This window comes from Oncorhynchus keta, chromosome 1 (assembly GCF_023373465.1).
Source record: "Oncorhynchus keta strain PuntledgeMale-10-30-2019 chromosome 1, Oket_V2, whole genome shotgun sequence".
Classification (NCBI taxonomy): Eukaryota; Metazoa; Chordata; class Actinopteri; order Salmoniformes; family Salmonidae; genus Oncorhynchus; species Oncorhynchus keta.
This window is the reverse complement of record NC_068421.1, coordinates 72,281,060-72,294,644: the sequence shown is the minus strand read 5'-3', so window position 1 is coordinate 72,294,644 and position 13,585 is coordinate 72,281,060. Positions and strand designations below refer to the sequence as shown.

Sequence of the window (13,585 nt, the reverse complement as noted above, 5' to 3'; positions counted from 1 at the left end):
TTGTGAGCGTAAACAGCCTGTCTGGTAATGTTCCCATTAAACTGTAGATCAGACAGCGACACACCATCACTCATCCACTGGCCCAGTGGGGGTACAAACCTTGAGTTGTCTTTCTTTATTTCCCACACTAATCAATCTCTATCAATCAATCTCTCTCTGAACCCCAGCGGTTGCCGGATCGAATCCCAGTGCTGGCGGGGAGTGAGCTGGCAACCGGAGGGTTGCTGGCATCAATATCTCAGTTGCAACCAACCGCTGATGTTCGCTTGAGCAAGGAGCTTAACACCCTAAAAAGAAAAGCTCATTGGGCACTGCTCTGTGACTGGCCTGTGCTCCAACCTAATATGTGTCTGTGTATCAGGGGGGGTTGGATAAAAGCAGAAGACACATTTCTATCTATACTAATAAAGTATATCTTATGAATTCTTCTCAGCACAGCATCTTCTCAGTCAATGCAATTATCTTTGTCTGACACACACATACACAAATGCAACTATCTCTCTCTGACACACTGACAGATTGAATTTGCTCTTCAAGGAAAAACAATATAGTCCTCCAGTCCTTTGACAGATACAAGCTGCTATTGTTCATCTTTTCAATTCATTATTGTGTGAATGCTATTCCAGTAGTGACATATTGGGTTGTCTGGGTGGATGCGTGAGTGAGCATGAGTTTTCCTTTTCTCTTAGAGCCTGTTCAGCCATGCCTCTGTTTTACCTCAAGCTCTGCTTATCACCGGGGGAAATGTACACTCGCACTGCCAAAGGACACATTCTGAATATGAACATCAATATGTCTCTTTCTTTGACTTTCTCTCTCTCTCTTTGTTTATCTTTCTCCATCTCCTCCTTATGTCTTCCATCCTCTTTCTCCTTGTATTGATGTCTCCCTCTCTCAATCTATCAATCCACCATTAACCCTCTCCTCTCCTCCATGGCAGGTTCCAGAGGAGGCCTCTCTGCTGCTTGCGTCCCCCAGGATGCTGCTGCCGTCATCGGGTACTCTGCCTCCCACCACCCCCCTGTCAGTCCACCACCAGATCCAACTGCTACAGCAACAACTACAGCAACAACAGCAACAGACACATGTAGCCGTGGCACAGGTAGGACTGAGACACACACGTTTGTGTATGTTAACAGATGGTGTTTGTAGTACTGTGGTAGGTCTTGTTGTTTGAACTACAGTGAGATGGTCATTACCAAAACAAATGGTGTTTTAACCTTGTCCCCGGTGCACTGTGTGTTTGTGTGTGGTTCCCTGCTAGCTACCGTCTTGTTTGACTTTACTAATATTAACCTTTATGAATCATGTCAACCTTACCTTGTGTGACCTTAACACCAGCTCTCCTACACAAACACACTGTCATGCATAGGTGTAATAGGTGGCAGGGAAGTCAGGCGCAGGAGAGTCAAATGGAGTGTAAAATGGAGTCTTTTAATAAAGTCCACAGAGTGTGCTCCATAACACTAAACGTACATAAACAAACAAACATGGGTACGAGGACCCTGACGCGCACCTATACAACAAACACACTACACTGACAATAAAACAATCTCTGACAAAGACATGAGGGGAAACAGAGGGTTAAATACACACCAGGTAATGAATGGGATAGAAAACAGGTGTGTGGGAAGACAAGACAAAACCAATGGAAAATGAAAAAAGGATCAATGATGGCTAGAAGACCGGTGACGTCGAACGCCGAGCACCGCCCGAACAAGGAGAGGCTACGACTTCGGCAGAAGTCATGACAGTACCCCCCCCCGACGCGCCTGCCAGCCACCATCGGCCTGAGGAGAGACACATGGAACGAGGGATTAATACGGTAATGAGTGGGTAGTTGTAACCTATAACATACCTCGTTCACTCTCCTCAGGACTTTAAACGGCCCCACAAACCGCGGACCCAGCTTCCGGCAGAGCAGGCGAAGGGGCAGGTGCGAACACTGGGGCCTCACTGCGGCAACGGTCTGCACCAATTTTCTGGCGCCTTATGGCACGCTGAAGGTGGACGTGGGCTGCCTCCCAGGTCTCCTCAGCGTGCCGAAACCAATTGTCCACCGCAGGGGCCTCAGTCTGGCTCTGATGCCAAGGAGCCAGAACCGGCTGATACCCTAATACACATTGAAAGGGAGTAAGGTTAGTGGAGGAGTGACGTAGCGAGTTCTGAGCCATCTCTGCCCAGGGCACGAACTTCGTAACCCTTCTTTGAAAAGAAAGCACAGGGGAGAAGCTTCAGTGGCGTACCCGAACGCTGAGAGAGCACTGCTCCTATCCCAGCTTCGGATGCGTCCACCTCGACTATGAATGGCAAAGAGGGATCCGGATGAGCCAGCACAGGCACCGAGGTAAACAGAGTCTTCAGGTGCTCAAAAGCCCTGTTCGCCTCAGCCGACCACTGCAGGTGCACCGGGCCCCCTTTAGCAGTGAGGTAATGGGAGCTGCCACCTGACCAAAACCCCGGATAAACCTCCAGTAGTAATTGGAAAACCCCAAAAAACGCTGCAACTCCTTTACCGTGGTTGGAGTCGGCCAATTACACACGGCTGCAATGCGGTCGCTCTCCATCTCCACTCCTGAAGTGGAAATCCGATGGCCTAGGAAGGAGATGGATTGTTGGAAAAACAAGCATTTCTCAGCCTTGACATATAGATCATGCTCCAACAGGCGACCAAGCACCCTGCGCACCAGGGACACATGCTCGGCGCGTGTAGCAGAGTATATCAGAATATCATCGATATACACCACTACACCCTGCCTGTGCAGGTCCCTGAAGATCTCATCTACAAATGATTGGAAAACTGATGGAGCATTCATCAATCCATATGACATGACCAGGTACTCATAATGACCTGAGGTGCTGCTAAATGCCGTCTTCCACTCATCACCCTTCTTAATACGCATCAGATTGTAAGCACTCCTGAGATCCAATTTTGTGAAAAAACGTGCCCCGTGCATTAACTCAATAATCGTATTGATCAGAGGTAGCGGGTAACTATATTTTACTGTGATTTTATTAAGACCTCGATAATCAACGCACGGGCGTAAACCGCCATCCTTTTTTTTCACAAAAAAGAAACTCGAAGAGACGGGTGAAATGGATGGCTGAATGAACCCCTGATGCAGGGATTCAGAGACATATGTCTCCATAGCCTCTGTCTCCGCTTGCGACAGGGGATACACGTGACTCTTGGGATATGCAGCGTCTACCAGGACATCTATTGCACAATCCCCCAGTCGATGGGGTGGTAATTGAGTCGCCTTCTTTTTACAGAAGGCGAGAGCCAAATCGGCATATTCGGGGGGAATGCGCACGGTGGAGACCTGGTCTGGACTTTCCACCGTAGTAGCACCAACGGAAACCCCTAGACACCTACCTGAGCATTCTCGCGACCACCCCGTGAGAGCCCTCTGTGGCCAAGAAACAGTGGGGTTATGACAAACTAACCAGGGTAGGCCTAGCACCACAGAATACGCAGGAGAATCAATAAGGAAAATACTAATCTTCTCCTTATCTTCTCCTTGTGACCATCTTGCGTTATCATACACAAAGGTGCGGTTACCTCCCTGATAAACCCTGACCCTAATGGTCGACTATCTAAGGCATGAATAGGGAAAGGCATATCCACAGGAACAATAGGGATCCCTAAACTATGAGCTAGACTTTTATTAATGAAATTCCCAGCCGCACATGAATCTACTAGCACCTTATACTGGGAATGCAGTGAAAAATCAGGAAAAGAGACAGAGACAAACATTAGTGCAGCAGAGGGCTCTGGATGAGAATGGTGCCTACTCACCTGGGGTGACGCCAGAATGCCCTGCCTGCCCTCTCTATTCCCAGAGGAACCAACCCGGCCCCGACCAGCAGTGTGCTCTCTGCGACCTTGAATGGTGCTCGAGCGGGAACCCCCTCCGGTCTCCCTGCGCACCATCCCTCCCGAACGCCGAGCACCGCCCGAACAAGGAGAGGCAACGACTTCGGTCGTGACACACACACACACTACACACACACACACTACACATATTACCAATTATTCACAGCAGAAAAGAGGATTAGTGTATGTACTGTACATCAGTATTGACAAAACATGATTAATACAACATGCATGTTGAACCACTGTCACCTTTACAGTATATCACTGTAGATACAGGAGAATAGAAAGGTTACAGTTGGGTTACTATTGTATAAAGTAAGAATTGTTTTCAGTGACCTAGTCAGGACTCTTAGGTCATACACTCCCTCACACTCCATCTGTGCGGAATTAATTCTCTCTCTCTCTCTCTCTCTCTCTCTCTCTCTCTCTCTCTCTCTCACTCACTCACTCACTCACTCACTCACTCACTCACTCACTCACTCACACACAGGTTCACACTGTCAGCCAGTTGTCGAAGCTCCCCCTATTTTCCCTCTATTTACACACAACTCCATGAACACACGCACACTTACACAACACAAAACCCACACACTGTCAGCAAGTTAGCAACAACCCTGGAGTCCAATGGCCGCAATTTCACAACTGAGCTCCCTTTATTTAACTCAAACTGCTTGAACACACACACAAGACAATAATTTATTAATTTGACAAAAATCTGAAATCACACTGGATGTATTAGACTTTAGAATTGCATTGGGGGAATACTTATTTCACTGTAAAGCCTTACCTATGGATTGTGGATCAATGACATGGTATCAGTCTACTCAGTGACACCCAGAGAACATTAGCGTCGTAGCTCTTATTGCAGGACTCAGAAACCACTGTGAATTGAGGCACATTTATTGTACCAGTCAACCTACTATGTGTATCGAACACTATTCCAGAGGAAAAACAATACAATGTGGATGTTTTGGAGCCTGAAAACTCCTGAGGAGGACTTTGGGGAAAAAGCTAGTTATTTCAATAGGAGAACAACAAGTGGCTACCTAGCTAATACTTACTCACATGTGTTAGGTTCTAATTCTCAGAGTAAAACACTCAACAGACATTATGAAAGCTTAACCAAGTTTATTCTGCCTAGAGGGTCAATACAGCTGCATTCATACAAAAACATTTTCACACAAACACTGATATTTAACCATCCCTCATAGGCTGAGTCTCCTCCTACCCATCTGCAGGACACTAGTCATACGGGCCATAAACGTATATTTCTCCCTTAAGGTGATCTGACCTGACCTCAACCCCCCTCCATCACTAATCCATGGCTCTCTCCCCTTATCAATGCCTGCCCCACGTAAACACTTCCCTGCACTCAACACATTCCAAGCTTAGTTGCACCCACTATATACTTTCCTCCTATAACCAATAACTTCTGGTGTAGACCCTCTAAACCCCAGCACTCCATCAGTGACATGAATAAGTATATTTCCTATTCTCAGAACCCAACACATGGGTTCCTAAATCATTGCTAAGAATATTGAAAATGACTGCATTTTCTACTGTTCATGGTTTTCAGGCTGGTTGCATTAGCGCTAGCTAGGTACCAAGCTAAAGCTAGCTAGTTACTCCAAAAGTTGCTGATAACATCTGTATCAAAGATATTTGCAAACATTTTTGATCCTGCTCGTTTGATGCTGATCTAATTTCAAATGCTCACAGACGTTTTCACATTCGGTCGAACAAATAATGCCTTATTACCAACGTGGTAATGTCCAGCTTTGACAGTGATAGTAATGGTGGCGCTGGGCGTGCAAATTCAGCACACACAACATTCTTTAATGGAATTGTGTTATTTGACTTGTCAAATTAAAAGCTTATAACGTGTCAAATAGTGTTATTTTAGGTGTATCTTTTTTGACACGCAAAGACCCAAACGGCTTTCCATACATCTGAGGCTGTGATGTTGTGATGTTCCTTTATTTATCTCTCCAGCAGCGTGTTTGGCCGTGGTTCCCCGAGGAAAGCCCTGCCTCGTCAGATCAAACCACAGACACAGTGTTTTTGGTGTTGAAAGAGAGAATTTCCCTTCTACAAATACCAGACATGGACATGGGAATAACCCAAACACACACTTCACACAGCTTCAGCTCAACGCTAGATGGGGACATGGGAATAACCCAAACACACACTTCACACAGCTTCAGCTCAACGCTAGATGGGGACATGGGAATAACCCAAACACACACTTCACACAGCTTCAGCTCAACGCTAGATGGGGACATGGGAATAACCCAAACACACACTTCACACAGCTTCAGCTCAACGCTAGATGGGGACATGGGAATAACCCAAACACACACACACAGCTTCAGCACAGATGGGGACATGGGAATAACCCAAACACACACTTCAGCTTCAGCTCACGCTAGATGGGGACAGGGGAATAACCCAAACACACACTTCACACAGCTTCAGCTCAACGCTAGATGGGGACATGGGAATAACCCAAACACACACTTCACACAGCTTCAGCTCAACGCTAGATGGGGACATGGGAATAACCCAAACACACACTTCACACAGCTTCAGCTCAACGCTAGATGGGGACATGGGAATAACCCAAACACACACTTCACACAGCTTCAGCTCAACGCTAGATGGGGACATGGGAATAACCCAAACACACACTTCACACAGCTTCAGCTCAACGCTAGATGGGGACATGGGAATAACCCAAACACACACTTCACTTTCAGCTCAACGCTAGATGGGGACATTCAGCTCAAACGCTAGATGGGGACATGGGAATAACCCAAACACACACTTCACACAGCTTCAGCTCAACGCTAGATGGGGACATGGGAATAACCCAAACACACACTTCACACAGCTTCAGCTCAACGCTAGATGGGGACATGGGAATAACCCAAACACACACTTCACACAGCTTCAGCTCAACGCTAGATGGGGACATGGGAATAACCCAAACACACACTTCACACAGCTTCAGCTCAACGCTAGATGGGGACAGGGGAATAACCCAAACACACACTTCACACAGCTTCAGCTCAACGCTAGATGGGGACATAGGAATAACCCAAACACACACTTCACACAGCTTCAGCTCAACGCTAGATGGGGACAGGGGAATAACCCAAACACACACTTCACACAGCTTCAGCTCAACGCTAGATGGGGACATGGGAATAACCCAAACACACACTTCACACAGCTTCAGCTCAACGCTAGATGGGGACATGGGAATAACCCAAACACACACTTCACACAGCTTCAGCTCAATGCTAGATGGGGACATGGGAATAACCCAAACACACACTTCACACAGCTTCAGCTCAACGCTAGATGGGGACAGGGGAATAACCCAAACACACACTTCACACAGCTTCAGCTCAACGCTAGATGGGGACATGGGAATAACCCAAACACACACTTCACACAGCTTCAGCTCAACGCTAGATGGGGACATGGGAATAACCCAAACACACACTTCACACAGCTTCAGCTCAACGCTAGATGGGGACATGGGAATAACCCAAACACACACTTCACACAGCTTCAGCTCAACGCTAGATGGGGACATGGGAATAACCCAAACACACACTTCACACAGCTTCAGCTCAACGCTAGATGGGGACAGGGGAATAACCAACCTCAATATTTATATTCTATCCTCCTCTTCCTCCCTCCATTCATCTCCTCCCTTCCAGCCGATGTAGGCCTATTAAGTAAAGACTAGTCCGGCCTCCTCCTGGTGTTATTGGCTAATTGCTGTTTGTATTGTCTTGCTGTTGAAAGTGTAAGGCTTTACACTTGTGGGCCATCAGCGCATTAGATGCAGCCAACGGAGCTTAAGGAGTCTTGGCTCTTATCCTGCTTATCTCTGTCCAAACCCCAGCTCACTGCACAGGCATGGATAAACACATCAGTTCTGCTGCCTGCCTTGCGGCATTAAGACTTTGCCCATAGCTAGTTTCAACGGGCCCTTGATGAGTAAGGGGACTTAAAAACCCACTCCGAGGTTAAAAAGAAGACAATAATAAGCTGATTATAAAACACAACATTTGGAAAATAAGTGAAGCAGAGGAAGACGTGACTGCCTTGTGAAAGTCTAGTTCTGAAGGCCTGTGTATGTGCGTGTGCGTGGCTGTGTTTGTGCTTTCTTGCGTGTGTGTGTGTTTGTACTTTCTTGCGTGTGTGTGAGACAGGGTACCCGGGTAGCTGGACCTGATTGAAAGCAACCCTCTAACCCCTGTCTGCCAGTCCAGTCAGTTGATCGCCCTGAGAGGGTGATGATGTCACGACTGACTTTGTGCAGCAGACAGTAAGGAAGAAAATATTATATTTTATCTCTGCCAATCAGGTGTCAAGGTGGGTCAAGTATATCACTTCCATTTAGCCTCAGAGGGAGGGCCAGGACTGGATAACGATCGGCCCAGTCAGGTTGGTACAGTGCCAAATCTCTGAGACTGAAAGGACTTCTAACCAAAGTGCTGACAATAGCTGAGAAGTTTGAAGTTAGCTGCTCCATGAAAGCTCACAATCATTGAGAGTTAAAAAGAGAGAAAAAGAGGAAAGGATGAGAGAAGAATCATTAACATAATGAGTTAAGTGTGAATACTTGTGTTTGATGAGACTCTCACACTGCAGAGCAGAACCTTTTTAGTTTTGGTGGCTAATGAGATTTAATCTACACACTGAATGAAAATGTAAAGGCAAAATGTAAAGTGTTGGTCCCATATGTTATGAGAGGAAATAAAAGATCCCAGAAATGTTCCATACGCACAAAACACTTATTTCTTGCAGATTTTGTTCACAAATTTGTTTACATCCCTGTTAGTAAGCATTTCTCCTTTGCCTATATAATCCTTCCACATGACAGGTGTGACCTATCAAGAAGCTGATTAACCAGCATGATAATTACACAGGAGCATCTTGTGCTGACAACAATAAATGGCCACTCTAAAATGTGCAGTTTTGTCACACAACAGGAAGGAGTCGCGTTCTGTCTCCTAGAGATGAATGTGCTTTGTTGAGAAAAGTGGCAAATCAATCCCAGAACAACAGCAAAGGACCTTGTGAAGATGCTGGAGGAAACAGGTAAACAATTATCTATATCCACAGTAAAATAAGTCCTACATCGACACAACCTGAAAGGCCGCTCAGCAAGGAAGAAGCCACTGCTCCAAAACCGTCATAAAAAAAGCCAGATTACAGTTTGCAACTGCACATGGGGACAAAGATCAGAGGATATTTCTCCAAAATGTACAGTCTGATGAAACAAAAATAGAACTGTTTGGCCATAATGACCATTGTTATGTTTGGAGGAAAAAGGGTGAAGTACACCATCCCAACCGTGAAGAACGGGTGGCAGCGTCATGTTGTGGGATTGCTTTGCTGCAAGAAGGACTGGTGCCCTTCACAAAATAGATGGCATCATGAGGGTAAAAATGTGGATGTATTGAAGCAACATCTCAAGACATCAGTCAGGAAGTTAAAGTTTGGTCGCAAATGGGTCTTCTAAATGGACAATGACCCCAAGCATACTTCCAAAGTTGTGGCAAAATGGCTTAAGGACAACAAAGTCAAGGTATTGGAGTGGCCATCGCAAAGCCCTGACCTCATTCCCATAGAACAATTGTGGGCAGAGCGTGTGCGAGCAAGGATGCCTATAAACCTGACTCAGTTACACCAGCTCTGTCAGGAGGAATGGGCCAAAATTCACCCAACTTATTGTGGGAAGCTTGTGGAAGGCTACCTGAAACGTTTGACCCAAGTCAAACAATTTAAAGGCAATGCTACCAAAAACTAATTGAGTGTTTTTGTAAACTTCTGACCCACTGGGAATGTGATGAAAGAAATAAAAGCTGAAATAAATCATTCTCTACTATTATTCTAACATTTCACATTCTTAAAGTAAGGTGGTGATCCTAACTGACCTAAGACAGGGAATTTTTACTAGGATTAAGTGTCAGGAATTGTGAAACTGAATTTAAATGTATTTGAACTTCCAACTTCAACTGTATATTTTTGTTCAGTTTAAAATGTATACACTACTGGAAGCTATCTCTCTCACACACACACATACACACACACACTCTGTCTCTCTCTGCCTGGTTGCGTAAGCTACATGAGGATTATCCTGAACTGGGTGGCAATAGAGTTGTACATCCTCTGGTTCTTGTAGGAACATCACCTCAACACTAAGTCGTTGATTGAGAGGGACCCCCCTAAAACTACGTTTCACCCTGTTACAGTTCATTAGATACGGTCATTATTGAGCCATCTATATTACTTTATTTTTAAAATTATTATTTAACCTTTATTTAACTAGGCAACTCAGTTAAGAACAAATTCTTTAACATTTTCTTTCTTTCTCTCTCTCTCTGTCTCTCTCAGACACATTTAGTCTTTCTGTGCTCTGTGTTATTATTCAGACTACGTTCCCCATCATCACAGAGCAGCGTTTTTGTAGCATGTCTCAGGACTTCAGAAGTCACGTCTTGGACAAATGTGACACCTTCCTTCTCCCAAGACCTTTCGGACTAAACTCAGTTTAGCTTTCACACTTTGATCAGTACAGCATGTCTTCTCCTTAGAGTCATGTACCTCAGCCCCCATATCGCATGCTGTGTCCTGACGGTGCTTGAGGTGTCGTACTGCGGTATATTACCCTGACCGCATCGTTAGACTGACTGGATTTACAGATGAACTCTGAGGGTGATGGCCTGCACTAATGTAGGCTAGATCACTGCCAATTTGTCGCTGTGGAGTGATGATGGAATCTGATCTGTCTTTAACCCTCTTTACCGTCCAGGGGTGGAATGGGGAAGAGGGGAGAGGATGAGAAGAGCTAGGGGGAGAGAGGAGAGTAAAGGGGGCGAAGGGGAGTGTACAGTAAGGGGAAGAGGGGAGTGGATGAGAAGAGCTAGGAGGAGAGAGGAGAGTAAAGGGGGTGAAGGGGAGTGTACAGTAAGGGGAAGAGGGGAGTGGATGAGAAGAGCTAGGGGGAGAGAGGAGAGTAAAGGGGGCGAAGGGGAGTGTACAGTAAGGGGAAGAGGGGAGTGGATGAGAAGAGCTAAAGGGGAGCGAAGGGGGCGAAGGGGAGTGTACAGTAAGGGGAAGAGGGGAGTGGATGAGAAGAGCTAGGGGGAGAGAGGAGAGTAAAGGGGGCGAAGGGGAGTGTACAGTAAGGGGAAGAGGGGAGTGGATGAGAAGAGCTAGGAGGAGAGAGGAGAGTAAAGGGGGCGAAGGGGAGTGTACAGTAAGGGGAAGAGGGGAGTGGATGAGAAGAGCTAAGGGGAGAGAGGAGAGTAAAGGGGGCGAAGGGGAGTGTACAGTAAGGGGAAGAGGGGAGTGGATGAGAAGAGCTAAGGGGAGAGAGGAGAGTAAAGAGGGTGAAGGGGAGTGTACAGTAAGGGGAAGAGGGGAGTGGATGAGAAGAGCTAGGAGGAGAGAGGAGAGTGAAGGGGCGAAGGGGAGTGTACAGTAAGGGGAAGAGGGGAGTGGATGAGAAGAGCTAGGAGGAGAGAGGAGAGTAAAGGGGGCGAAGGGGAGTGTACAGTAAGGGGAAGAGGGAGTGGATGAGAAGAGCTAGGAGGAGAGAGGAGAGTAAAGGGGGCGAAGGGGAGTGTACAGTAAGGGGAAGAGGGGAGGGTGTGGGGTTGAAGAGTGACTCCATCTTGTGTCTGTATGGTTTAGAGGCTTCTTATTAGACACAAAGTCCTTCAGCTGTTTTTCCCATTCCATCACCATTAACTGTTTGTCTTTACAGTTATTACATCAGCGTTTATTGGTTGCGTACACAGATATTTTGCAGGTGTTGTGGCAGTGAAATGCTTATGTTTCCAACAGTGCAGCAATATCTTGCAATACAATAACAATACACACATAATCCTAAACTAAAAAAATAATGACAATATCCGAATGATCATGTCAGAGTCCAGACAATAAATACTGTATATGAACAGAAAAGGTGTGTACAGAAGCAGTAGTTATCTCGGATGAGTCATGAATAGAATAGAGTATATACGTATAAGGTAGTTAAAACAGTATGTAAACATTATTAAAGTGACTGGCAGCCGGCTAGTGACTGTCTCTAAGGTTCAGGGCAGGGTACTGGGCGGAGGCCGACTAGTGATGACTGTTTAACAGTCTGATGGCCTGGAGATAAATCAAAAATCGAATCAACTTTTATTTGTCACGTGCAGAATACTTACTTTCCTTTCCTTTCCTTACTTGCAAGGCTTTAACCAAATAGGCAGTTCAAGAAATAGTTTATTTACTAAATAAACTAAAGTAAAAAAAATAAAAGTAACACAATAAAATCACAATACAGAGTCAATGTGCAGAGGTACAGATTAGTCAAGGTAATTTGTAGATGTAGGTAGGGGTAAAGTGATAATAAGATAAATAAACAGCGAGTTGCAGCAGTGTGTAAAAATAAAGGAGGGGGGGGGAGTCAGTCAATGTAAATAGTCTGGGTGGGCATTTGATGAATTGTTCAGCAGTCTTATGGCTTGGAGGTAGAAGCTGTTAAGGAGACTTTTGGATCTAGACTTGTTGCTCCGGTTCCGCTTGCCGTGCTGTAGCAGAGAGAACAGTCTATGACTTGTTGCTCCGATTCCGCTTGCAGTGCGGTAGCAGAGAGAACAGTCTATGACTTGTTGCTCCGATTCCGCTTGCCGTGCGGTAGCAGAGAGAACAGTCTATGACTTGTTGCTCCGATTCCGCTTGCCGTGCGGTAGCAGAGAGAACAGTCTATGACTTGTTGCTCCGATTCCGCTTGCCGTGCGGTAGCAGAGAGAACAGTCTATGACTTGTTGCTCCGATTCCGCTTGCCGTGCTGTAGCAGAGAGAACAGTCTATGACTTGTTGCTCCGGTTCCGCTTGCCGTGCTGTAGCAGAGAGAACAGTCTATGACTTGTTGCTCCGGTTCCGCTTGCCGTGCCGTAGCAGAGAGAACAGTCTATGACTTGTTGCTCCGATTCCGCTTGCCGTGCTGTAGCAGAGAGAACAGTCTATGACTTGTTGCTCCGGTTCCGCTTGCCGTGCTGTAGCAGAGAGAACAGTCTATGACTTGTTGCTCCGGTTCCGCTTGCCGTGCTGTAGCAGAGAGAACAGTCTATGACTTGTTGCTCCGATTCCGCTTGCCGTGCCGTAGCAGAGAGAACAGTCTATGACTTGTTGCTCCGGTTCCGCTTGCCGTGCGGTAGCAGAGAGAACAGTCTATGACTTGTTGCTCCGGTTCCGTTTGCCGTGCTGTAGCAGAGAGAACAGTCTATGACTTGTTGCTCCGGTTCCGCTTGCCGTGCTGTAGCAGAGAGAGCAGTCTATGACTTGGGTAACTGGGGTCTTTGACAATTTCTTGGGCCTTTCTTTGACACCGCCTAATATATAGGTCCTGGATTGCAGGAAGCTTGGCCCCAGTGATGTACTGGGTCGTACGCACTACCCTCTGTAGCACTACTCTTGATGCACCTGTACAGTCACCACTTTCTAGATGATAATGGGGTGTACAGGCCGTGGCTCGGTTGGCTGAGGTCCTTGATGAACATCTTGGCAGTCCTGTGACACCGGGTGCTGTAGATGTCCTGGAGAGCAGGCAGTATGCCCTCGATAATGCTTTGGGCTGACCGCACCACCCTCTGAAGAGCCCTGCAGTTGCGGGCGGGGCAGGTACAGTACCAG

General features: G+C 46.4%; 1 protein-coding gene across 1 annotated transcript in view; it reads left to right on the top strand.

The window, feature by feature from the left end:
* The window catches only part of LOC118383824 (carboxyl-terminal PDZ ligand of neuronal nitric oxide synthase protein), a 202,789-nt gene that overhangs the window by 145,432 nt on the left and 43,772 nt on the right, over positions 1-13,585 (top strand). Inside the window, exon 8 of the mRNA XM_052460573.1 lies at positions 941-1,102. Within this exon, the coding sequence (XP_052316533.1) occupies positions 941-1,102 (162 nt within the window). The remainder of the gene's footprint in view (positions 1-940; positions 1,103-13,585) is intronic.